Here is a 27,504-nt window from a genome sequence, read left to right as displayed (position 1 = left end):
AATAGATCTAAATGAGTTGTCTATTATCAACTATACGGGACCTGTCTTTTTAGATTCATACGACTCTGTAGTACGATAGTAATATTAATGTTATGGCGCCCTCTAGTGATTGACATTTAAAGCGATATACTGAAAACATATTTTTTAACGATTCCTCCTCAGTCACAGGTAGGCGTAGTCATAATAACATTCTTCCAATGCAGGCGTATTCAATCAATCGTACATCAATTATTTCACTCAACCAATATCTGACTGGATAGTGCTTGACCTCATTGCAAATCATCTACAGATGATTGTCATTTGCTCATTGGTTATCTGTGGTGGGTAACGCAGAATCTCACATTACCTACCACAAAACTATTCTAAACCATTAAAAGCAAAACCGAAACGGTCATTTAATCTGATAGACAGTCAGGGAGGGAGCTATCATGCATTGGTGTCTCCACATCCTCAAATTTGGACAGATAATTAGTTTCTGCTGGTTTCATGCATTGCTGTGACAACAACAATTGTGTCCACTAGGGGGTTCCGAAGCCTGTTATTTATAAGCAAATCACTTTGGTGCTCCTAGCCGTGTTAAATTTGGTATAAGACCATCATTGTTTAAGCAAATACCTATTTATGAAAAAAAAAATGAGTTTTTAACAATGTGTCTCGGATGTCGACTAAAAAAGTATAATTCATAAAGCACAGCAATCAAACCCTAATCCCCAGCCCTTATTGCGATAGTCCCAAGAGAATAAACAAAACGTACCTGTGAGCCTACTTGTGCTTAAGCCACAAGGATGTGAGAGGTGGGCTATAACATACAGGAACATGATAATACACATTTACCAATTGATCCCTGTCTTGAAACTTGATATGATCTATAATGTGAGATTATAAACAACTCGTGGATACAACTAATCTAATCAAGCGCGTCCTGCTAGGTTTCATAAAGTCTAGCCAAACTTAGCTTGTGTGCAGTGAAAAACTGATGTACAGTACTGGCATGCGGAAGTATAATGCATCTTTTCTTTTCTTTCTTAATTTAAAGGTGTTTATTGCTTGTTTTACCACCCAGGAAACTTTTTTTTTTGCATCTATATACCTCGGGGTAGAATGCTGGACACATGGCAGGCCTAAAATACATCACCAGGGTCTGATTGATAACATTGCATCTGATACTCTTGTACACCTCCCTTCCTCTCACGCACACAATAATACAAACCGAATGGCTCCATTTCAGAATCTCACTTGAACTCTAAAACGTTTTAGTCTAAAGAGTCCCGAAATATATAGTACATTCAAAACACTTCCAATGAAGACTTAATTCGGGCTTCGACTCGGATTCGTAGCCCGGGTTAGCGTCGAGACGAGCCACGTGACGCCGCCAAGCACGAACAAAATATAATTTAATAATAAAAAAAGAACGCTCTCGCGACCGGAAGTCGCAGCCCTAACTTCAGACGGTGACGAACGCCCGACTCGCGCTCGCTTTTAGCAACAGATGATACACGTCTCATTTCCATCATAATAGCGACGTTATCTCAGCCCAGCGCGGTGATAATAACAGACACGACTAGCTGGCTCCTCTGACAGGACGTCGTGATGTTCGTGTGCTTTGCGAGGCTTCGTCTGAACGTGGCGCCCTAGCTGACCAGGGCTAGCCGAGCTGTTAGCGAGTCTCCGCTCCGAGTCTCCGCCGATCACTCTCTCCACATCCACCGCCATGGACGCGCTCTGGACGGCGCCCCTCCTTCCCTTGCTGCCGCTGCTGCTGCTACCGCTCCTGATGTGGACCAGCAGCACCTTCGTTTTCTACTTCAAAAAGTGCTTCTACGTGGCCTGGATGATGTGTCTGGCTCTGCTGGCCATACCGTTATGTGTGCTGAAGAGTGGGGGACGAGACGTTGAGAACATGAGGTGAGTCGGAGCATACACAACACCCTGGTGGTCCGTGGTGGCGGGCTACCAGGAGCTAACCCGGTTATCGGTGCCATGGTTGACGTTAAACAATCTGCATGAGACTAGGAGGACGTCGCGTCGCGTCCTTTTGATCAGAAACCCCATCCATGGAGAGCTATATTACTTGAAATGTGTTGTGATGGTTGGTTGTATTTAATGGCGATGAACTCGCCACTATTGCCCCTCATGGCACAGCTTGGGTCTCTAACTTTGTATCGGCATGCGTTTGGTTTTTAAAACAAAATCAACGCTCGCAAGCTTGAGAAACTTTTTGACAAGAAGCCAGGGAATTTAAAGGCGTCACGTTTTCTGAAAGTGTTGTGAAGTTATTGAACTCTTCCGGCTTCTAGGTCCCGACTGGCTAATAATAGACCGACGTTGATTTGATAAAGCACTGCGACGTGGATGAAGCCCGCCTACTGGGAACTTTTTTTGGGTCGCTTGCGGCCAAAATCAAAAGATCAAATCACCACATGAACTTCATGTCACACAGGTACATGCTCCGATTATGATGTACATATAATTCACACAGTAAATATAATCCACACATTACATATAATTCAAACAGTAATTCACATAGTACTGCATACAGTACATATAATGCACACAGTTCATATACTGCACACGGTATATACAGCCTTGGAGGAGGATCAATGGGCCAGTCCGGCTCGCTGTCCATTATGGAGAAAAGTTGTTATGTAATTTACTACTTATTGTCGTGGCACACAGTACTTGGTGACCTGTTGTTGTTATACATTCACCTCGGATCCTCCAAAATCCCCTGACTTTTGGAACAAAACCAAACCCGTGTTTTCCAAAGTGACAGTACTGAGACCAGCAGCTCTATGGCTGTGATCCATGGCTTGTTATTGGATGAATTGTATGATTGAGGTTCCCAGTCCTTATCCTCAGTTGCATGTTGTGGCAACTCAATTATGTCAGTGACAACCACAAGTTACCTTCAGAAGCCTGTTCTTCATAGCCTGCAGGCATGGCTGTTGTGTCATGTTCTGCCCGTGTGCTGGTCGTTATCCCCTGTCGACTGAGTCATCAGCTGTTATACGGTTTACTAGGAGAAAGATCATTGTGATTCATGAAGCTTATCGCAAGTTGCCACATTTTATGGAACTCTCCGTATTACGAAACGGGAGTCAAGGCATCATTCTGTCCCTTGCAGTTTCTGGTTTTTGTGACCAACTCCAGCGACAGGTTCTGCTATTAAAGTAGGATTGCTTGCTGTTGTTAACAGCCCCAAACTGCCTCAAAAACAGTCCCTGTCTAATCTACTTATAGAACATTTGACTACAGTTATATTATTCATCCAAAGGTCTTGTAGCCATTCAATGTTGTGTACACATATGACATGGATGTCAAATAGAACAGGCCTGGCTTAAATTCCCTGCATCTGTAATCTGCCAGTCTGAGCTCATCAAAGTCCACATTTATAAATACCCCTGTCAGTTTACATTGGCTGTCGGTCTTTGACCTGCGTTTTTATCACAAATCCCAAAACAAGTAGCCTTCCTTCAAGGAATAAAGTATTCAGTTGTGTCATAGATCAATCATTCCTCGTTCAACAGCATATTAATCTTAATCTCGTATTTTGGTTTTCAATAAATGAAATTATTGCTCAGCCTAATCCTAATCATTTATTAAGGCAGACATCATGAAGGGGAACTCCTATAAAACACACAGATTTAGGGTGTGCTCTGAGAAATTGTATCCAGTTGGCACAGTCAACTGTTGAGAAATATCTATTGCACAAACTGCAGTTGGCTTCTGTAAAAGTCATCCCATTTTATAACCGTACGTTCACGTTTTTGAGGGATGAAAGACAGATTGGCTGAGCAATAGAGATTCCATTCTGATCATGTTAGAAAAAAAACATGTTAACTCTTGCCTAGCCAACTATGAGAGTGCAATAACCTCTAGACCGATGGTGAGCTGCCCATTAGCCATAGACTCGGGTGAAACCACACAGTCCAGAGGCTGTCCATGCGCCGCAGGCGGTAAGAGCTCCAGTTGTCATGTAGTCAATAAGCCTGTGTCTACCCCAATAAACAAATAGGACACTGGTAGGAGCTGTTATAATGTGTCTCCTTGTTAGACCGTTGTCTCTTAAGATGGCTGCATCCAACTGAAGCTGCCTTGCAGAAGATGGGAGTGTTTTACATGTAGGCCGTACACGATGTTCATGAGAAGTTATAATGGGTAGGCCTATTATTAGGCCGATTCACAGGGCATTTCTTGTCCCATTTTCTGAACAAGTTGAATCATAACGTTCTTAATTTCTGTGTTTTCCAACCCGTCCTGTATTCTCTTGTCCAGGTTTTAGACAATTGATTAATTATATCTTAAAGACACAATCAAGTCGCTTTGGCTAAAGGCATTTAAAAAATGACTAAATTACGAATGGAAACGTTTAGACATATGTTTTGTGCATGATAAAAGTGCACTGTTATATTGTAATAGAGTGTCCGATTTCGAAAATATCCAAACAGTGCTGAAATGCAACGACTCGGAGGCTGTTGAAGTAACAGGAAGCTTGTGTGGCTACATTTGATGTTAAAAGATTTCCAAGATTAGCCAAGGTATTAGAAATAAAACGCCATTACAGACATGATGCATTGAGTCTCATTAGTCCAGAGTTTTGTTCATGGTTTGTGTTCTGTTTTGGAGTAAAACATTAGTGATGCCAAACACAATTACTATGTGCACATTAAAACCAGAGGCCCTGCACGTTGAGCACACTTGGGGCTCTAGGGACACAGCTGTTGAAAGCCTCGGTAATATGGTTAGGCTTTCAAGCCACTGAGAGTGATGGCCCAGTATGAAGACTATTCACGGTTGGCAGTGGCACTTGCGTACAATATTTCTACGAGTGCCAGGGGGCTAGCGTTCTGCGGTAGCGCGTAGTACCAGGAGTACCATAGAGTGGGGGGGGGGGGGGGGGGGGGGCTCGTAATGTCAAAAATCTCACACGAGTGTCAGTGGAAGTCTACTCTACATTGGGGCTTCTGGCTCACTGGTCCCTTTGCCCTCAATTGGGTTATAATTTGTTTTTACCTGAGTGTCTTCCTTAAGGAATGGCCCCTCCCACATTGCAGTTAACTCGGTTCACATATTTGACTAACGCTAAGATGTCTGCCCTTCTAACTGAATGGACTGTTGACGCTGGCGATGCCATTGCCTGATATGGGCAATATGTAAAGCGGTGGCTCAGGAGACCTATTGCAGCACTGCCACACCACAGCTATCTTCCCTCAGAGTACCGATATCCGCTAGTCTTCAGTGAAGTGCCAGAGCTGTTAGCCCTTCAGTAGCCGGCAAAGCAAATCCTCCGCAACAAACTAATGTACGCACACTATGCACAACAAACTGCCATTCTAAATAGGAATGCACTGATTTTGAAATTCTGGTCAGATACCAATGTTTGATAATACATTTTGGCAGATTCTGAAACCGACTCTTTGTTTATGTTGTAGTTAGGTGAGTGCTGCATTCAGCGCTCAACTATTGTTCTTCTCAAGTTCTATTCTTTCTTTTTCTTATTTTCTACAAACTTTGGGACCTATCTCCTTCCAATTTTAAAAAGTTCATATTAGATTGGAATCGACGCTACTTTTCAGATCTTTAAGATATTTTATACTTTTTAAGATATTCTAAAATACAATTTTTTCAATGGGAGGACGGCGCAGCCGTCCACCCATTCTCTGACACTTACTACTTCAGACTTCCTATCTTGGTCAATATTTTATCGTTAACCTTCGTTCAAAGGTTTAACAAATCAACACACTTGTATTTCGAATTGAATGAATCTTCTTCTTAAACAAAGTAATCGATATTCTAAAAATAACTTGGCGGTTTTAAAGTCTTCATCAAACAATCTTTAAATTAGCACAAATTCAACACGCAGGCACGCGCATGCAAAGTTTAACACACGTGACGTGAGGGTTTGGTGTAGATGGCAGGTTGTGACGTGCAATGCAGTTGCAGGGTTCTCCTCCTTGTTGTTGCACCTCACCTGTCGCTTCTTCATTAACATTCTCCTCCTGTGGCTTCTGATCGGCACGTGGCTAATTAACGCCTCCATCATTGCTACTTCTGAAGCGTATTACAAAGGATATTATCATGTTTTTTTATTGCATTCTACCGCCCGGTTTTACCCTCTCATTGTATTTTTGATTAGTATTTGGTCCGCTCTGTGTCGTCATGTCAGTCGTCTACCACAGTGGTAATTAAGCTTGCGGCCGTACAAAACCGTTCTAGAATGCTAGCGTTTGCTGCTCAGACAAACACATTGTTGACTCGTCATGAATTTCCCATGTCACGGCAATCTATTTTCAGCGGACGTTTCCCGGCAAAGTCATGGTCATCTTGACTTGGAATGCCAATGAGGGATCACACCCTCACAAGTATACACTAGAATATTAAGTTGGGCATGTGTAACATAAAATGCAAGTCAGGTGCTGCAAAAAAATATGAATAATGTCATATTTTCTAGTAATATGTTTTATACTGCAAAACATATTTCCTGTTAGTGTCCTATCTCCAGTCAGTTTTAGTGGCGGTATTCTGTTTTGTTATTGCACCCCATTCTTTCACCACATTCATTTTGCTATGATATTCTAATATGCTGTGGTGACGTTTTGTTTTTGGTTGACTATATTGGCGTGGGTTGAATAAGTTAGTGTGGTGGCCAAGAACTCTTAAACTGCATTTAAAGTTCTACTACTATTATAATTTACTTCCTCACTCTCTTTGCTCGCCTCACCACACTTTGCATCTTTTTCCGTGAAGCTTGCGAGGGTGCCTTCTGCATAGATTTTGTCAGTTGGTTATACTTCAAGTCCACCATTTTGTGCATGCATTTAACAATATTGCTATTGCCACATAATGTTATTTACCGATACATTTTACAATCCCTGCATGTCAATTATAGACTTTTAAATAATTTGATGATTTTTTTTTGAATATTCTCCAACTTAAGTCATTTCACAGTTGTCATTGATTTAATAAATACAAAACGTTTGTCTATGACGCTAATCATTCAATAGAAGTTAAGATGGCTGGGCTAATACCTACCATTCATACAGTGAATTCAAACCTCAATTCAAACCTGAGCACAGAAAGGTGTTTGAAAAACATCCTGCAAAATGCCTCCAATAATGGACAAAAAGAGTGGGAACCCTGATAACTACACATTACGTGTCCCCCGTGTCCAAACATACTGACCTTTTGTAGTTTCAATGTCCTACAAGTATCTCCCTGGGGAAATGAGTACAGAAACCAGTGGCCACGTGTATAAATACATTTTGCTCTTGTCCTTACCTCCAGGCTGATCCGTTCCCTGGTGCGCCACGTGAAGTACTTCCTGGGCCTGCGGTTTGACGTGAGCGGCTGGGAGCACCTCCAGACAGAAGGGCCCTATGTCATCATCTCCAACCATCAGAGCTCCCTGGACGTGCTGGGTATGTCCTAGTGCCAACGCTGACACAATGCACCGTTGTCACCGAAATGTATTCAACAATAGTCCATTCATGGGATGATGGTCAATCTAATGAGGGAGTTTGTTGCTATATTGCTTTGTTCATCACCAATATTCATATTTGAAGGTTCCTCTCTTTAACAAACATACTCACCTTTTTGTTCTTGGATGTGACCGTCGAACATGCTCACCTGCTTTGGAACGACACGGCTTGTGAAGGACACGACAAATGCATATCTCTTTATTTTCAACAGTTTATAAGGGCAGTGGAATTGGCCTGTGTTGTAGGAAAAGTGATGACTGGTCATGGCCCAGGGTAATTTGGGCTTGATAAGCCCGGCAGAAGACTAACAAGTTGCTAAGTAAAACACCATGCTGCATTGCACTAGCATGTTTGCTAGTCGCGGAGATAATCACATCTCAGCTGAAGCAGGACTCGTACTAGCTGCCCGAGGATATGTTTGCAGTGGACTGTAATGTTAGAGCATGGTGTACTTTGCTGTGGTTGTCTTTCACTTGTCCAAACAAGCCCTTTTCTTACCTCCATTCTTGCTCCCAATCTTGGGTTACACGGTCACAGTGGGCCTCTGTTTCTGATAGGTGGTGTTTGGGTTCTTCCCAGGTCATGTCACTTGTATTATATCTTCTGTTACTTCGACCCTTGAAAATGCGGTACTACTACGTGTACCACAAGATGTAGAACACAACATTGTGAAGGCCATGGTGATAAGCTGACCAATGGGATCCCAGATATCACAAAACAGTATGTGAGGAAATATTGATTTTATTATTTTTTTAAGCGATTACGAAGCTGTCAGGGTAGTACGCTGGAATGTGGAGTGATTCAGCGTTGTCCAACATATGCAACTTTAGAAAAAAGATCTTGTATGAAGTATTATAATCCATTGTGACCAAATGTACATATGAATGTGTAGCCAACCTTTTCTCTACTTCAGCTGAACTATGTTGATAAGATGGCAAACTAACCTCAGTGTTTGCTGCTTATATATGTAGATAAGTGTCTTTGTTCCAGTCATTTATTTCTCTCCAAGTTCCTAATCCGTCTGGAAACTGGAATCCACTCAAAAGAGCAGCCAATCTGTGTTCCCGTTATTCAGAGGCGACTTTTCTTCTAACTGTTTTCCTTTTTAATTTAGAACATGTTTTAATTTTTTGCAAAGCGACTTACATCAAAACATGATCCCTTGTCTGGAAAACTCATTCACAAATTCACGTCACTAAGGGAGGGGGTTATGATTTTCATGATGTAAATTAGTTTTGGCTTAACGTTCCTAACACGCAAGCCTGTGATTAACTCGGCTGTTTCCCACCCCCCAGGCCTGATGGAGGTGCTGCCCGATCGCTGCACCATGATTGCCAAGAAGGAGCTGATCTACGCCGGCACAGTGGGCCTGGTCTGCTGGCTGGGCGGCATCGTCTTCATCAACCGCAAGAAGACCAGCGACGCCAAGAGCGTCATGGCGGAGGCTGCCAAGACCATGCTGGATGACCAGGTGCGGCCCTCGCTTCCTGCTGATGAGCCTCACTAGTCCGCGTGAGATCACCAGCTAGAGTCTGAGATTACAGTTAGGGCATTTAGAAGGTGCGCGTTTATCCAAAGCGACTTACATCGGTTAATACACACATTGACACACCGACGGCAGAGTCAACCATGCAAGGCGACAGCCACCTCGTCAGGAGTAGTAAGAGCTGAGGATCGAACTAGCAACCTTTCGGTTACAAGACAAGAGTCTTTACATTAATTCCCACTGGGGGCAGACGAGCACATATCTGGGTCAACGGCATTTCTCCAGCGTTGCTTCGTTTCTTTTTTTTCAACCAATCCCGTTGATGGAGGCTTGGCTATGTGAGCGTGTAATGGGCTATTAACAGCGGACCCAAACCCTGCCAGCAGTAGTAAGCTGTAAAAATAGTGCCGTTAAAGGTTTCAAATCAACACCCTATTTTTGGCCGCCGTAGAAATAGACGAATTGAAAGCTTCATTCACCCGCACAAATTATATTTCTTAAGTAGAATATCCGGAACAAAACGGGAAACAAGGCAGTGTCGTACGTTCTGCTATAACATACGACTGCTGGATCAGAGGTTCTGCTATAACACAGTTGGACTGCTGTATCAGTGGTTCTGCTATAACATAGTTGGATTACTCGACCAGAAATTCTGCTATAACGTAGGACTGCTGGATCAGAAGTTATGCTATGACACAGTAGGACTGCTGGATCCTAGATTAACTGATTAATAACGATAAATTAATGTCCTGTTGGACGCGACTCATATTCTAATCTACACCCAACAACGCAAACCAGAAACACTGACAACCCCATTGACTGCTCGATGTATCTGCTATATTTGAATGCTAAAACCCACCAGAGCTCCTCACTTTCCAGTTCCGTAAGGAGCTCTAGTAAATACTTAGACGAGCTGCTTTCTTACCGACATTTTGTCATTGTGATGATACTCTTCTGCATGTAAATGGATGAACCCATTTTAAGGCTGTTTATTGATCCTTCCAGCGCTCTGTGTCCCTAAAAGCCCTCTCACTGACGCTCATTAGAACAATCAAGATGTGTTTTCCCTCTTCTAGTAGGTGCTGTGGTTTATATTAGTGCTGCCTCGTTTTACTTATTGGGTGAATAGGTTGTGTTGAACAGTGGAAACCTGTGTTCCTCAGATCCGCCTGTGGGTGTTCCCCGAGGGAACACGGAACCAGAAAGGAGATCTGCTGCCCTTCAAGAAAGGGGCCTTTCACCTGGCTGTGGCCGCGCAGGTACGCCCTTCCCCCTCTTTCTCCGTCAGCCTCGTCCTCTAACCTCCTTTAATAGTTGATATTAAACATGAGCACCTGTTTTAAGGTTCTCATGTTTATGCAGATTTAATGCATGGACAAATGGGAGTCAGAGGAGTGTGTTTCTGATACTAGCCCTTACCGTGAAGTGAGTTCCCTGTATTGCCAGAAGGGTTTTTATTTTCAACACAAGGGGGTGCTGGAAACATCCAACTACAGATTAGGCCCTGTGTAGAGGATCATTATTGGCCAGAGTTCAGATTGTGGGATCTTATTTATTCCATTCCATTTGTTGCAAGAAGGGGGTTGTTATTTTTACTGAACAGCATGACTAATAGCTGAGCTCAAATTACAAAGTGAAGAGTGTGCGCAAAACGAAACAGAGTGAAGCTAGAACTGAAAGCCAAAAGGAGGCAGATATGGATGACGCCAAAAGTGTAACACTAAATATGAGACAAGTCTCCTCCACCTCGTGATGACTGAGGATGCTTTACCTGCAGGGAGAGATGAATCTCCTTTACTGGGGGGGGGGTGAAAGCAGCCTGGGACAGCAGCTTATAGATCACCAGGAAACTCGGCACATTTCCTTCCAAAGGTGCACAGTGCTGAAGTGTCAAAGGCCAGCGCAATATAGACATTTAGGCGCATGATGAAAATTGTTATGATACTCTTTACATACCAAGCATACAAAAGCAAATTAAACGGCGTTCGCACAGCTTGATTCTTATGCGGGCTCTCATGGGCCTGGTGTAGCACCCGTCCCAAACTGATCTCTGGCAGTTGGGTGAGGGAGGGCTGTCTCTACTGGATGATTTACCTCAGTTCTGCTCCCTGGGCGCGCTGTGGTAAGAATGGGCTCCCACTTGATGTCATGGCAAACATACCGTTGGCCTCAGAGCATTATTGTCATAAAATACATATTTTGGTCCAATTGGGATACCACTGTGTCTCAATGGCTATATCCTAAGCCAATCAGAGTGCTTTTACATTCCATAATCACAATCTGCCCTAGTCATCTATTTGATTGATTGAGATTATGAAATGATGCTATCAAAGAAAACAGATGTTGTGTGTTTTTTGTTTGAATGAAAAATAAATGTAATGTCTGTTCAATGCTGCCCCCCTGGCCCGGTCTCTCTTGAAAAAGAGATTTTAACCTCAATGAGTCTTTTACCTGGTTAAATAAAATATGCTATGAGGCTTACGATAAATGTGCTTTAAGTGTTGGAGGGAGATTGCCTTGAGGTTGTTGTCTTAAAAGCTTGTCCCCTACCACAGGCACCCATCATTCCCATCGTCTTTTCATCGTACAGCAACTTCTACCTACGGAAAGAGAAGCAGTTCAATTCTGGTGACTACCCTCTAACCATTGCTTACCGTCTTTCTTTGCTTTACGTAATAAGTCCAGTGTAAGTGGCAGTATGGGCCTCCACTTCTCTACAATACAGTTGTTGTTTGTCCCTCCGTAGGCACCATCCGATTGAAGATCCTGCCGAAGATCGACACCAAGGGCATGACGTCGGATGACGTGGGCGCGCTGCTGGACACGTCGTTCAACGCCATGCTCACAGCCTTCCGGGACACCGCCGACTCCGTGCCCCAGAGCAATGGCATCCTGCACCACTGAACCCGCCCCGCCTCTCTGCTGCTTCTCCCCTCACCCCACCCACCAGATGATCCCTGACCCCCCCCCACCCCGACCAGGAAGTGACATAAGACGTTGGTTGTGCCCACGTGGCCGTGTTGTTGCGGGCCTCTCTAGTGGGCCCTCCCCCTTCAGCACAGTGTGTCCTTAGACCTAGCTGTTTCCCTGGCGCCAGCGGTGTGACGGACACCATTGCCCCCACCCCCCTCCTCCAGCCCCCTTTCTGTATGGATGTCTGATGTGAAGTTGTCATACAAGCATGCATTTTGTTTGGATCGCTCGCTTCATTTGTTTTTAATACATTGTCCTCTTTTTCTTTTGGCCTTTTCAAAGTCCTACCATTTCAAGTGTCTTCAAAAGCATTGGTTTGTTTTTGCCTCCTCGTTCGTTGCCGCGTCAGTTCTGAACATGAATGTTTATTTTTTATTTTTTTGCTGTTTTATTTTCATATAAGTGTCAACGGACGTGTGGGTTCTGCTGCCTTAGCCTCAGTGAGCCGTTCCCTCGCGTCCACACTGCTTTAAGGACCCTCTGGTTCTGGTTGACTCCTCCCCTTCTCTGCATTCCACTCTCCTGCGTGTTTATGTGAGCGGCGAGAGGAGCGGGAATCACTCCAGAATTGTTTACTTGCGTCATCAGGAAACAAACGTGTCCATTTTGGCTTTAAACCTCACCGACTGCTCTAGGTACAACACGCCGTAAGAACGCCATACGTAAAGGGAGGAGACGTTGCCGGAAGAACGATGGATACAGAAAAGGGCGCCATACTTCATGAATGGACTTACAATTTACAAAGTTGTGCATTGTTAGCTGTACTACCTGCTTTTGGCTTTGAGTTGTTTTGCTTGCTTTTTTCCAATGACGAGTTCACGCTCTGCATGGCACAGGACGCAACGCACGTCTTCTCCCTGGAGCCGCGGGTCTTTGAGCTCTATTTATTCCCACTTTTGATTTGCCTTTTCATTTTTGTATTCTAATGTTTTTCCCAGCTTTGCCCATCCTCAACCATTTCTACAGGTGAACATGCTCCATACGTGTCAAAGTTAGGTTTTCAGTTAAGTGCCATGTACGAACTAGTGATATGGTGGATGTCCAGAAGTGAAGCTTCCTGATGGTGTGTTCTAGAGGCCTTCATGAGACCCTGTTCTCTGTGGTTCTCCAGGCCTCTGTGCTCTGTTCCGCTTCAGTTAACAACCATTATCTATCAGGGTTACGGTTAGCATTCACAAAGTGTCGCAAAGCGTTTGAATTATTCCCCATGTGTTCCATGAACAAACGAGGGACTGGTCCGGTCTACGTCATCTTCTACCAGTAGGGCTTGGCCAGCTGCTGTCGTAGGAAGTCCAAGAACAGCTTCACTCTCTTCTTTTTAAATTGTACAATATTGTAATGAAACAGCGGTATTAACTACTTGATATTCCGAAGATGGTATGACCGAGTATGACCGAAGATATATATCTATATATATATTTCAAACATACTTTGGTAATTCTTTCAGCCAGGCCAATTTCCTTCTAAAAATATATAATTTGTATTATTGTAATTGAGTATTAAAGGTTAATCTTATCAGATTGTATCTGACAGAAGTCCCTATGATCTGTGGTGCAGCTTGGTTTTGATTTGCAGTCAGGTCTGTACATTTCAAACGGCTGCTAGCATTCACCCTCGTCTGCAGGTTCAGTAGCTTGTCTGGAGCCTGTTAACGACATGTGAGAATGTACATAGCATTCAGCCACTCCTGTGCTTCTGACGCAGCCAGCCCACGCGTGTGGAGGGGAGATATCATACTGCGTTTGGGTTGGCACGTCGTCTCATTGGTATTTAATTGAAACCATTGGCCCAAGTGTTCCTTTTTAGGATCATTAGATGTTGAGACTTGCCTTTGGAGGAAACGCTATTCGAAGAATCATATACATGTTCTTGTTGTGAGACTATATGACGATGGTCATCGTCACAGAGCAGCTTGTAACGGAGCCTGTTCCATCACCAGGTGTGAGGTTGATCGGTCATCACGAGGTGTTTTAAAATGGAGCCGTTTGTGAAATCACACATGGGCGTGTCCACCACAGAGGGTGGATTGTAACACTAGTCATCTACCCTTCATAGAGCTGGGTTGTTGAACCCAGAATTTCCTTGTGACATCACAAGTTCCTATTTGTGACTAGATCAATTTTTAAGTGGCTTGTAATGACTAATCCATCAACCTCACAGCAGGGTGTTGAAGAGGGGAGCTTTAAGGATATAGCTGCTGCTCTTATAGAATAAACAACATATATTTAATTGCCAAAAATATTATTGCTCAATAATAATAATAATAATAAAGTATGTTATATAATATTATTTTCCCTTTCATATGTATATTGAATAAGGTTCTGATCATTTGAGTTTTATCTTGGCAGGCTGAATATTCTATGATACAAAAAAAACCTGTTATCAGTTTATTTAAGTCACTAATTTTGATAATTGATGTTTAACAAGTTTATTTTGTTTTCATAATAATCTATGATTTCAAAGTGTGTTATGAGCTTTAAATAATGGCTTTCAGGCTCTGCAACAATCCTGCTGTTTTGATTGGGCTCTTGTTCATGAAGTTAGTGAGAAGAGGTTGGGAAATACTGGTCTAGAATACTGGTGTATTCTAGACCATATAAAAGCACCTTTGAAATGTTGCATTCAGGTGGTGTGGGACAAACATGACGTTCACCAAAGCTATAGACTGAAATGAAAAACAGCACTGGCACACGCAACCTGCTCAGCCGTGTGTGTGTGTGTGTGTGTGTGTGTGTGTGTGTGTGTGTGTGTGTGTGTGTGTGTGTGTGTGTGTGTGTGTGTGTGTGTGTGTGTGTGTGTGTGTGTGTGTGTGTGTGTGTGTGTGTGTGTGTGTGTGTGTGTGTTTTCCATGGTGTGAGTGAATGCTGCATACACACTTTGCATCAAAGCCCATTATAGTATCTATTAAACACGGATGTGGTGTTCTCGATTTCGCCAATAATGTGTTATGTGAATTACATGGCCAAATAAAGCTCATGTTTTGTTTTTTTCTTAATTCAATTTATTTAATATCTGTCTTTTGGAACTCATTGACCCTCTGAAGTTGTATTTAGTTCTTACATAATTTCAGTATCTCCTGGAGTCAACAAATGCAAAAACCCTTTCGGTTCGAACATTTTATTAGGAAATGTCACAAAACACAAGCCTGCACTACTAAATGCACAAGTATAAAAGTAACGATAATTTAAATAGATAAATATAGATGTAAAATGTTGCCTAAACTTGACCTCTTTGCTAAAGCGTCTATTCCGACCCTTGTCCTGTGATTGTCTCATTCACATGTCACAGGGATTGTGTAATTGCATAAATATATCTTGGAGCAGCTACATTGCAAAATGTGGCGTTGACACATTGGAAGGGAAGGGTCGTTTTAGGATCCCTGTTTATCTGATTGTTAATCTTATCTTATCAGTGATGTAAATCCAATGTAACCTTTGAATACTATTACTTTTTAGAAAGTCAAACTCAGAACATTGGTATCATAATTTCATAATATAATTGAACATATGTCATCAGTACAACTGCAAGTACATTTTGAGTCACTGATAATTGTAAACATCACAGATGACTTATGAGGTGTTTGGTAGTTTTCTTGCCATTCTTTTTACACAACCACACATATAAGGGCGTAAAATGTATTTCTAATGCGTTTTTGTGTCATGAAGGTTGTAGTGTCAGTTCTTCAATGTCACCATCGTTCCCTGCTAGTTTTCATTGCAGGAACCTAAAGAGAAGTTACAAATATTTAAATGTTATAATGCTCTATACAGTATTAACCAACCATAATCGTAATAATAGCATAATTCATAAGCATATACTGAATACATATATATATAAAATATCTCTACAGTAGCAATATAAAATAGCAGTATTACAATATGGACGTATCCCAGACATGTTTAATCAAATTCTTAGACTTTTCTAACTTGTTCAGCTGTTTGGAATGATCTGGATCTGGGTTTAGATCTGGGACTACGACTGTGGCCTAGATCTTGGTCTAGGACTATGACCCGGGTCTAGATCTGGATCTAGGACTATGACCCGGTTCTAGATCTGGTCTGAAGACCACTTACAGGTGCCGAGGCGCTCCTCCAAGAAGCCGATTTGCTCGCTGAGAGACTCGATGCGGTCCAGCTGCCTGAAGGAGTGTGTCAGCAGGGTGGTCCGGTCTGGGGGGCCCTCGTCGAGGGACAGGGGGAACAGGCTCTGGAAAGGGGTGAGGACCAACTGCAACTTCTGGATGTGTGGGCGAGAAAGAAAGGGAGAGAGAAAATATATTCAGTGTAATATTACAATTGCACTCTGCATTACTGTGTGTGTGTGGGGGTATTTTACACTTTTCGTTTGTGTGCTTGGAAATATGGTCAATTAATGCATATTGTTTAAATTGCATAATGTGTGTGTGTGTGTGTGTGTGTGTGTGTGTGTGTGTGTGTGTGTGTGTGTGTGTGTGTGTGTGTGTGTGTGTGTGTGTGTGTGAGCACATGGTTGTGGGCAAATCCTTTACCTTCTCTAGCATCTCCACTCTATTCTTAAGGCTCTGCACTTCCTCTGTTGTGTTCTCCGCCAGCTCAAACTTTCCACCTGCACACACGCACACACATAAAAACACAAAAAAAAACCACCATTAGCCCTCTCTACCAGAGCAGACAGCTGGAATCAGCTCACCGGTCAAACAGCAGCGATCAATAGGATCATTCATCTTATGGAGCTCACAAGCCCATGAGGGTTGAGAGCGTTCTGACCGCAGCGCGGTCATAAATGATCCGCACCCCCGGCGGGGGGTGTCGGAGCGCTGACACGCAGCCAGGCGGGGAGTGATGAGCCGTAGAGAGGCCAGCAGGGAGAGTAAAGGTAGTGATGGATGCTGTTGTCGGCCCCAGTAGAGGAAGCGAGAGCTGTGACTGGTCGATGTGCCAGGATGCTATAAATAGACACCCACCGGTACATCACGGTGTGTCAGGACCCCCTGGGTGGTGGGGTGTTGGGGGGGCATCGCTCAGAGCAGACGAAAAAGACGGACCCCACGGTGGCAACAAAAAGAGTGCTTGTGTTGCTTGGCCTCAACCCCCTGGGCACACCCCTACGTCTGGAGGGGGGGGCAGAACCACGCCCGCTAGGGGTCTCTGGTTCATGCATAGTGAGTCGGAGAAAAACTAAAAAGTGAGGGAAATTTGTCCCAGATGTGGTGCGTTATCGAGTCGAGCACGAGTTGGGAAACAGGATGGGAGTAAGGGGGGGGGGGGGGGGGTTGGCGATGACCCCCTGCAGACGTGGATGATGGCGACTCAGAATGGAATGAGGAGTCGCTGCCAAGAAGCAGAATCACAAAAAAAAAAAATGAAATAAAAGAAAGCGCCAAGGAAACCAATAAACAATAACGTTTCGCAAACTGAAATAGAAGCCTATCAGCTTCTCCAGAAATGCTGTGTGCTGTTAGGGAATGTTTTCTCTGTGATTTCCGCCAACATTTTATTTATGCATATGAACGCTTGATGCAGTATGGAAACATGCTGAAGAAGTTTGTGGAAAAAAATGGACAGATAACTTTCCTCGCATTCATCAAGTTGTTTGTGTGTGTGTGTGTGTTTTTGCGTGTGTGTGTGTGTTTCTGATTGTGTGTATTAATATATGTGTGCTTATGTGTGTTTGTGTTTTTTCTGATTATTCATATTAATGTGTGTGTGTGTCTGTGCGCGTATGTTTCTGATTGAGTGTGTTACACAAGTTTCAACCACCTCATCAATCAATATCATGTAACCATCATGTCGCAGACCCATCATGTTGTGTCAAACTCTCTCAACAGAAAGTTGAGAGAAACAGCAGACGAAACACGTTTGGAAACACATTTACGAATGAAGATGGATTGCTTGTTCTTCGCACATGTACATAAGAGACTGTCCCTATTATATTATTAGCCATATGTAGAGAACGTCTCCCACAAGCATCTCCATCCACTTAGATCCAGTTCTCCAATAGCAGCAGAATGAGACCGGAGGGGCTTACAGTGGAATGTCATCGGAATGGCTACCCGAGTTGTGTTGTATTGTTGCTAGGATACAGCAAAACACAGACGTATACTAGACTCCCTTTGTGTCTAAATAAAGGGGTGATGGGGTACCAGAATGAGTTAAAGTTAGAAGTCATTGACCAAGACAAGGCTGTTTTACAGGAATGGGGGGGATAAGGTTTAGAATGGAGCATTTTGGAAACGAGGAATGCTCTTTCATTTTAACTACCAAGTATATCTTTATTTTATTGTATTTATTAGTATTGTTTTTTATTCAGTTAGCTACTGTTTCAAATCAATTGCCCCTCCGAGATCAATAAAGTTACTACTACTTCTGCTCCTACTACCACTACCAATACTAATAAGACCACCACTACTACTACCACGATTACTGCTGCTACTACTACTACTTCTACTACTCCTACTACCACAACCACTGCTAATCCTACCAATACTACAGCTTCTACTACCACTAAAACTCCCACCCCACCCCACGAGGTGGGGTGGAGGGTGGGCCATGGGGGGTCTCCCCAGGCGGTGGGGTGGAGGGTGGGGTGATGGGTGGTCCGTCGTCGCTGCCAGTCTCAGTGCATTATTACTCACGGTACGAGTTGAGTGTGGCATAGCGCGTACCAAAAGTAATAATGGACCGCGAAGCTGGCTCAGTTTGCTTTCTCCTGTTCCCAACCACCTCCACCACCACCACCGCCGCAATGAGCCGAACTAGCTAGCAGAGCAGAACTTTGACAACGCCTTTACATCTACGTTCACACACAAAACATGATAAGAACTCTGGGTGTGTTTATGTGTGTGTGTGTGTGTGTGTGTGTGTGTGTGTGTGTGTGTGTGTGTGTGTGTGTGTGTGTGTGTGTGTGTGTGTGTGTGTGTGTGTGTGTGTGTCTGTGTGTGTGTGTGTGTGTGTGTGTGTGTGTGTGTGTGTGTGTGTGTGTGTGTGTGCATGGGGGGAGGGTTTACCTGACTCCTCAGAAGGGGGAGGGTGATCGCTGAGTGCGGTCCGGGTGGGAGAGGCGCTGGTGGTAGTTGTGGGGGGGGCGGCGGTAGGGGGAGACGGGAGGCTTTGGCAGGTGTGGCCGTCGCCCCCCAGCGTGAAGCCGTGTCGGCACGCGCAGCGAAAGCTCCCTGCTGTGTTCACACACGCCTGGGGGCAGGGGGGCTGCTGGGAGCACTCGTCCACGTCTGGAGGTCAGAGAGGGGGACACAGTGTTTACAACGTGAGACTGTGTTGTCGTGGGATACGGATGTAGGGGCTGATGGAGAAGGCTGACGAAGCCAAGGCGCCATCCTGCCCAGTTTATAGCCACGTGACATTTACTCTATGGGCGTATGTGTTTGTCTGGGTCTAAACTGCTACTTGTGTATTGTAAGAGGGAAGGCACCATATATATATATAGATATAGATGTCTATAAGAAAGAAAATATATATGTTCAGGTATTTAGCCAATCAGCTAGCAAAGTTATGGTTAAATCGATAAAAGGTTTGTAAATGGTTTTGGTTTTACACAGCAAATTTAGCTTTCATTTAATTGTGCGTGTGTGTGTGTGTTTCCACGTGTTCGTGCGTGCCTGCCTGCCTGTATTTATGTCTGTGTGTGCGTTTGTATGTGTGTGCGTGTATGTGTGTATATCTGTGTGTTAACTACCTGTAAGGCACCGGTGTCCCGTCCAGCCTGGAGGACACGCACAGCGGTCCGGTCTGGTGCAGCTGCCCCCGTTCACACAGCCCTGCTCACACACTGCTGGGAGAGAGCAGGCAGAGTGTGAAGCACCAGCAGCTGAACCAGTACAGTAGAGTCTGAGACAAATGTATTGAAGACCACTATGAAGTCATTCAGGAGGAGCCTTTATCTGTACAGTGAAAACAGATCCAGGACTAACACCATCCAGTCATTTAGGGACCGAAACAGGGCATGGAGGATCAGGTCAGGGTTAGGCAGACATTGGGGATCGAACCCAGAACCCTTTGACCCCAGCCACACCACTAGCCTCTACCCTAACTTTATATAACTCATCCAACTCTGTCAACTGTTTTTTACATTACTCACACATTTACCGCAGTGTTGGGTTCAACCAATAATTGCACTGACGTCAATCAGTTGACTTTAAACGTACAAATAACACTATTTATCTGACGTAATTGATTATTAAGCAGATTTCATAGTGCGGCAAATACACAAGTCTCCACAACTAAACCATTTTCAATGATCTCTCTTTACCTCGGTTGCAGTTGTGAGAGTGGAACCGTTGCCAGCCGGGACAGCAGTCTGGGTAGGAGGAGCGGTGGGTGGAGCGATGGGTGGAGGGATGGGGGGAGGAAGCTGCCATTCTGCTCACCTGGCGGTACGCCACCCGGTACACCGTCCTGATGGAGCAACAGGACAGAGGTACTGGTCAGGTGGGGTCTCACCTTGTTCCTTAAGGACCTCATGGGGGGGCCGGAGACGTGCCTCTAAAACATTCACCCACTCACTTTTCATTTTGTCTCCATGGGTCGCTGAGAGCAGGCTCTCGCTGACAACCATGCAGAGAGTATACAGAATCACACGATAAACACAGAAAATACAAAGCATGAAACAAGAGCAGTCAACTCAACTCAACGCCACCGCAGTGTTGGGTGAAGCAGTTGGTTACTGAGAATTTAAACTGATCAATGGATGTGACTGTGAGTTTTAAAGTGCATTTAGTGTTTTCCATGCGTCGGGCGTCACAGAAGCTGAAAGCAGACTTCCTCTGTTCGGTGCAAACTCTGGGGGGGGGGGGGGGGCAGAAGTGTGAGCCAATCATCGGAGCGAGTTTGATGAGTTCCGAAGTCCTGTCCAATAATAATATAACATAAGTCCTTCCATAAACAGACCATGTTAGTGAAACTGGTGAAATAGTTTTTAGGAATTTGTAGTATGATCAGAGCAATGCTTGATCATTTAAGTGAAGGGATGGAGGGGGGGGGGGGGGGGGGGGGGTCTACATGCCGATATTCTGCTTGTAGAGAGAGAGAGAGAGAGAGAGAGAGAGAGAGAGAGAGAGACAGAATGAAAGAGTGACAGAGAGACAGAGAGAGCAAGACAAAAATAGAGCCAGATAGAGAGAGATAGAGAAAGAGAGAGAGAGACTTTTGGCAGAGACAGACGTCAAATCAGAGTAAGAGCAGAAACCTGTGTGGGATTCAGAGGAGGGAGACTGCTAGGATGGGAACGAGATCAAAACGGAGATAACGGAGGGAGGGAATTCGGGGGGGGGGGGGGGGGGGTGGTCGAGAAAGCAGTAGAAGTGGAGAGTGTGTGTGGGTGGGTCTGGAGATGCTGGCCAATATAAACACTACTTGGTCTCTGTGGGCACTGTGGCCGCTTATTTCCCATAGTTAAAAGAAAACCACTCCACATTCACAACCCCCCAAAATACACTGTGAGGCACCCTGACCCAGTTTGTGGTGTGAGATACAGATTGACCCGGAGTAGATAGACCATAGGGGGATGCTGCCCCATGCTAAGTATGATTTGAAACGCCCTATTATTCATGTTCACATCCTAACCATAGGAACACTAAGACCCTAGAGATATCGCCCCCCGCTATTTACCGGCCGTACTTTGGTTGGCTTCCATCTGCAAATTAGATGTCATTCACTTAAGGTAGTGGCCGATGTTTATCGGCACTGTCGAAAGACCCCCTCCATTAAATCTATCATGTCATTTTTTTGGAAAAATATATATATTTGTATCCCTGGCAAAAAAAAAAGATTAAACAAACAAAAGCAATGGTGTCGGTATCAGCTATCAACCAAACTGTTATTTTAAACATTGGTTTTGAGCCAGAATTTCACAATCTGTGAAACCCTAACCCTCTCCCTGACCAGATAGTACAGATAAATTAAGATAAGATGAGATGTACTTTATTAATCCTGAGGGGGGCCTTCAACCCCCTGGTGAAGTGATGTATTTTGCACTCTGTGTGTCGTGTTTGGTTTGTCTCTGACGAAGGCGTATAGACGGACACTGCGGACACAGACAGGCGGCTCCCACCAGCGCCCTCAAAGCGATGGCGGTCGTGTAGGAGTGTTGAGCGTGAGTGTGCGGCAGCGGGTGTCTCTTTGCGGCGGGTCTTTACTTGTACGTGCTGCACACCCGTTGGCCTAGACACAGCGTGATGTAAGGCTTGTGCACGGGCTGGATGTGGGATTCGGTTGCCATGACGACGCGTTGAGGAACGTCTCGGCCGCACACCCTCCTCCTGCGATACGAAAAAATTACAATAAATCAGGAAAGTCAGAACATCAGAGACCGGGATCATGTATCTGAGGTGAACTCATCAGACGTGTGAGTTAATTATCTGAGTATATTGCCATGCCGTTCTTGATTAACGGACGGATGATTGATGGTTGGTGACAGGGGTTGAGATGATGGAGCTCGGATGTGATTATGAGTCAAATAACTGTTTCTGTTACCCATGGTGAGCGAACAGTTGCTGGGCGGCCGTCACTTGGAGGAGGAACAGGGAGCAGGAGAGAACCAGTGTACAAGGGGACATTTCTTCCCGCCTTTCCCCTTCTACTCCGTTCTCCTTCTCAGACGCGCTCTCGCTCGTTCTTCAGCGCCAGTTCTCTCTCTCTCTCTCTCGTCCCGGAGACGAGGCGCCGACGACGCTGGTCGAGAGGCGGTTTCTTGCTTCCTCACACACAGATGTTGCGTTGTCGAGGGTGACCAGCTACCTGCGGGGAGCAGGGACACAGGGAGATGAGTTGGTGGCTCGGGCAGAACCGCGGTGTTAGGTTCGGTCTGTGAAGGGTCTGGTATGCGGGCTTGGAGGTTTAATTTTAAAGTTAGTTAAAGACAACACCTGGCTCAGCATGATGTAGCTCTGGAGTAAACACAGGCAGGTACTAAACCTCTCACATAGAACCATCTTTATGGCAAAAGGAAATGTGTTTTGAAGTGTGTGTGTATGTGTTTGTCTGCATTAGTCCATGAATGTGTGTTTCTACGTGCATGTCTGTGTGAGTGTCTGTGTGTGTGTGTGCCTGTACGTATGTATGTGTGTGTGTGTGTGTGTGTGTGTGTGTGTGTGTGTGTGTGTGTGTGTGTGTGTGTGTGTGTGTGTGTGTGTGTGTGTGTGTGTGTGTGTGTGCGCGCGTCTGCGTGTGTTTGTGCATGCATGTCTGTGTGTGTGGGTGCCTTCGTGTGTGTGTGTGTGTGTGTGTGTGTGTGTGTGTGTGTGTGTGTGTGTGTGTGTGTGTGTGTGTGTGTGTGTGTGTGTGTGTGTGTGTGTGTGTGTGTGCGTCAGTACATGCATGTATGTGGGCAGCTCTTTATTACCTGTGTGGTTAATGTATAAAGAGGATGACAGAGCCACTTCGGTTAAAACCTCTTTGTTCATAAACTTCAAGAAATATCTAGCATCTACTCTGCATGGCTCAGAGGGCTCAAGGCAATGTGTTTATCACTTAGCACACCCACTGCGACTACTCAGACCAGCCTGGGACTACCTTCCATCAGAACCCCCCCCCCCCCCAGGTGATGGAGGGCTGCTGTGGGAGCGAGGTGCGGGAGAGCGCTCGCTAAGTGTGGACGTGATGCTAAGCCTGAGTTGACAGCTTGTTTTTTTTGCTAACCCTCTGATCTCCTGATGGCCCGCTGCCCAGAGACGAGACACGCACACACACACACACACACACACACACACACACACACACACACACACACACACACACACACACACACACACACACACACACACACACACACACACACACACACACACACACACACAAACACCGCCGTCTAGCCTGTATTCGTTCACACATCACCACGACGTGACGCCAGTTTCTGCTCTGCAGGGGGCTGTGTGTGTGTGTGTGTGTGTGTGTGTGTGTGTGTGTGTGTGTGTGTGTGTGTGTGTGTGTGTGTGTGTGTGTGTGTGTGTGTGTGTGTGTGTGCTTTCAGAATGGAGCATTCTCTGGTAAATGGAAACATGGCATTTTCCCAGACCTCTAACAACAGCAACCCAATTACAACAGATTCCCGGGACATGCAGGAAGCTAATTAAAGCGGTTGGAAAGGTTACTATCGTGGATATTTCATAAATCATTCATAATAATTGTAATCCTATTGATTCTGTGCTATCAAACACACTGCATGACCGTTCGATCTGAGAATGAATGTGTTCTTCAATGCCAGTTACCGAAGTTAATTTCCTTTGCTTGAATTTTACCCATTGAGTTGAAGCCCTGGTGAACAACTTTAGGTGCGTTTATTCGAAAAAATACGACCTCTGCTTCACTTAACCAATGAATTACGTTAACCAAAAGGGGGCACTGTTTTACAGCTCTCTCTCTCTCTCTCTCTCTCTCTCTCTCTCTCTCTCTCTCTCTCGCTCTCTCGCTCTCTCGCTCTCTCGCTCTCTCGCTCTCTCGCTCTCTCGCTCTCTCGCTCTCTCGCTCTCTCGCTCTCTCTCTCTCTCTCTCTCTCTCTCTCTCTCTCTCTCTCTCTCTCTCTCTCTCTCTCTCTCTCTCTCTCTCTCTCTCTCGCTATCTCTCCTGCTCTCTTTTTCCCCTACCTCGCTCACTCAATTACTTTATCTTTCCCTCCTGACAAACACACGCACGCACGCACGCACGCACGCACGCACGCACACACACACACACACACACACACACACACACACACACACACACACACACACACACACACACACACACACACACACACACACACACACACTAACACACACACAAGCACACAGGGACGCATATCTAAGCTAGAGACTGTGATTGGAAATTTATGAACGCATGAATGACAAAATAAACGTTAACAAGACATAAAACTGCATGTTTTTGAGTAAAAATTATGTTCCATATCAAGTTAATATTTGCCCCATTGAAGACATTCCACCACTGCATGCCAGACGGTAAACAATGCGCGGTTGTTTTACATGCTTTACAAATAACCTGCACGATGCAACGACATACAATCACCTTATATAAAGATCTCCTCCCCACGTTGTATTCCTACAGTGTGTAGAACTCTCGGGTATCCGAATGTGTCTAACCCCCCAAAAAACGTCCTCAGATGTGAGTCCCGTTATATTCCATATCCATCATCCTCCGCGCTCTCTCTCTTTGTGATTCTGGGCAATACAGCCGTGGGGGCCCCAGGTCTGGTGTGAGACTCCCTGCACACACTGGTCTGTCCCGGAGCGGGGGGGGGACGGGGGGGGCCCTCCCCCTCGTTCAGATGGATCCCCCGCAGCAGACGGCGGCGGGACGGGGAACTCTTGCGTGACGTATTACAGTTCTTCGCTAAGTCTCCCCTCTAACAACTCGCGGGGAATTGAACCGTGCACCCCTACCACCCCCTCCCGACCTCCCACCGCGCACTCCGTTCCTGGATAGCTGGGAAGTTGCGTTTCCAAATTTTCGGCTGTAAGCATCCACGAACAGAATCTGTTTTAGCTTTAAAATGCGTACCAAATCGGATGCCAGTGGAAAATTATTCTTCACTTCAGGTTTAGTTGTTGAACGTTCAAAACAAATGTTCGGAATCTAGATTTGAGGAAACGCCTTTTGTATCAGTGGTTGATAATCTGGTGTAAAAATGGGTTTATTAATTAGAAAACACAATGGTAATCAGTTCAAGTTCAAGTAACTTGAAAATAAACTTTATCAGAACTTCCAAGAGATAAAACCAAGTATCAGTTAGATTAATTCGTTTTTCAACCAAATTGAAACCACGTAGCCTACTCAAAATAAAAAACTACCCAAAGCGATGAGCGAGCCCATTTCAAGAGGACCGTTGGATTTAGTAAAAAGAAAAAATTTAAATAAAAATTAAAGCGGCGCAGGACAGTATCTTACCCTCGATGTATGAGGTCATCAGGTGCGTGAGTGCGCGCAGGCTTGTCGGAGGCCCTGGGGCCCGGCTCCGAGCGCTGCAAGGACCGAGGACCGGACTCTTCCATTGTACTGGAGGATGGTCACTGCGATTTCATTCGATAAAGATATCAAAAACCCTCTGCGGTTAGTAATCGGTGCTCCTTGCGTGCTGACCGGCGAGAAATGCAATGTCTTTGGGCGTTTTTCACTTGCTTTTTATGCTGCGTTTCCTGTGGAACGCAGGAATTAGATGGACAATCCCAAACCCGGATTTCCTGTGAGTGTTTTGCGCTGATAAAACCCAGCTCCTGCACAAACACTCTCCATCCTGCTTTAACTACTTTGCAAATCTGATGTTGAAGAATTTTCTTGTCTTCTTCATTGTAGTGCAGACATTTTTCAGGAGGGCACATGTTGTGAAGTTGATGTATTCAGGACGTGGCCTTGTGTATTCTGTACTGAATGTACAGATAGACAGGATTCTTGTTGTAATATTACTGAAGGATAACGACCCAGCCCCACCCTAAGACAGACAGTGAGAACATTAGGGTTAAGGTTCGTCCATATGGGATGAAATGCAACAAAAAAAAAACATTCATACAGGGACCATTTTAACAAATTGCAGTTTGCAAAATTTGCAAAACAGAGTGCAATTTGCTTCATAAGCCTTTAGAGCGAATTGATTATACTTTAGCTGCCGTTTGAATGTTGTCCTCAATACGAATGTGTCTCTGTTTGTCCCCAAGAAACAAACGCTTCCCTTGGCTGTCCTCTGTTCTCCTGCTCTCCCTCCAACTCCTACCACCATGAGGTGGTATAAAGGCTGAAGGAGATAATGTGAGCATGGTTCAGCCAGACAGACGTGTGTGCGTCTTCATAGGACCTGTCTCTCAATGTGTTCCTTTTTGCTGAGAAATCCTTAGCTTCATAAACTGAAACTAAGGATTAGTTTCATTTCATAAAGTTTCTATCCTCTCAGTGTCAGGGTTAGGTAAGACAGGGTAAGACAGTGGCTAGATCTCTCATACTGTTACGGCAAAAACAACACCAGCACAGACCAAACAATGCTTATTATAGGGGTCAGTTGTTCCTGGTCTGTTCGAACAATAAATAAATGAACAATATTTGAGCTACAAAAAGAGCCGGCCTGCATGCCAGTGGAACAGGTTGAAAACAAATATCGTGATTCCACTCTGATCAACCTTGAGGTTTAGTTTGCAGTGATGTCACCCACAGGTTGGCCTCTGCAACCCAATAAGTAACTTTTACAGCCCCTTAGCTCTGTCTCTGCATTAAGACCCTCTGTTGTCACTGCTCAACACAGGGTCCTGTGGGCTGGAGCACAATATAACTTTTATATTATTAACTGTAAGTAGGACTCGCATCCGGGTCATAATGTTTACTGCAGGCCTTGTTTGTTTGTGTTTGTGTGTGTGTACGATTGTGTGTGTGTGTGTGTGTGTGTGTGTGTGTGTGTGTGTGTGTGTGTGTGTGTGTGTGTGTGTGTGTGTGTGTGTGTGTGTGTGTGTGTGTGTGTGTGTCTGTGTGTGTGTGTGTGTGTGTGTGTGTACGATTGTGTGTGTACGATTGTGTGTGTACGTGTGTGTGTGTGTGTGTGTGTGTGTGTGTGTGTGTGTTTGTGCATTTGCATGTGTTTGTGTCTGTGGGTGTGCGTTTG

General features: G+C 44.8%; 2 protein-coding genes across 4 annotated transcripts; one reads left to right on the top strand and one right to left on the bottom strand.

Annotated features, from left to right (window-relative positions):
• Positions 1–1,406: 1,406 nt before the first annotated feature.
• On the top strand, positions 1,407–15,052 carry agpat2 (1-acylglycerol-3-phosphate O-acyltransferase 2 (lysophosphatidic acid acyltransferase, beta)). The gene is made up of 6 exons (XM_056588330.1): positions 1,407–1,905; positions 7,285–7,418; positions 8,774–8,949; positions 10,128–10,223; positions 11,520–11,592; positions 11,711–15,052. Exons 1-6 carry the CDS (start codon positions 1,712–1,714, stop codon positions 11,866–11,868), a joined length of 831 nt encoding a protein of 276 aa, XP_056444305.1. The 5' UTR covers positions 1,407–1,711; the 3' UTR covers positions 11,869–15,052.
• A 434-nt stretch (positions 15,053–15,486) lies between these two features.
• egfl7 (EGF-like-domain, multiple 7) lies at positions 15,487–26,016 on the bottom strand. 3 transcript variants are annotated; one of them, XM_056588327.1, is made up of 9 exons: positions 25,809–26,016; positions 22,404–22,667; positions 22,067–22,189; positions 20,182–20,327; positions 19,609–19,704; positions 18,923–19,144; positions 16,445–16,521; positions 16,011–16,173; positions 15,487–15,661 (listed from the first exon to the last, which is right to left on the bottom strand). In XM_056588327.1, the coding sequence occupies exons 2-9, from the start codon at positions 22,484–22,486 to the stop codon at positions 15,642–15,644; spliced, it is 930 nt and encodes a 309-aa protein (XP_056444302.1). In that variant the 5' UTR covers positions 22,487–22,667; positions 25,809–26,016; the 3' UTR covers positions 15,487–15,641. The 3 variants fall into 3 exon arrangements, with proteins under 3 accessions (XP_056444302.1, XP_056444304.1, XP_056444303.1); XM_056588329.1 differs by having other exon boundaries at positions 19,609–19,701; positions 25,809–26,010; XM_056588328.1 differs by lacking the exon at positions 25,809–26,016 and adding an exon at positions 24,930–25,298.
• Between the last annotated feature and the right edge of the window lie 1,488 nt (positions 26,017–27,504).

This window comes from Gadus chalcogrammus, chromosome 4 (genome assembly GCF_026213295.1).
Source record: "Gadus chalcogrammus isolate NIFS_2021 chromosome 4, NIFS_Gcha_1.0, whole genome shotgun sequence".
NCBI classification, from domain to species: Eukaryota; Metazoa; Chordata; class Actinopteri; order Gadiformes; family Gadidae; genus Gadus; species Gadus chalcogrammus.
This window is presented reverse-complemented; position numbering and strand designations above follow the sequence as displayed.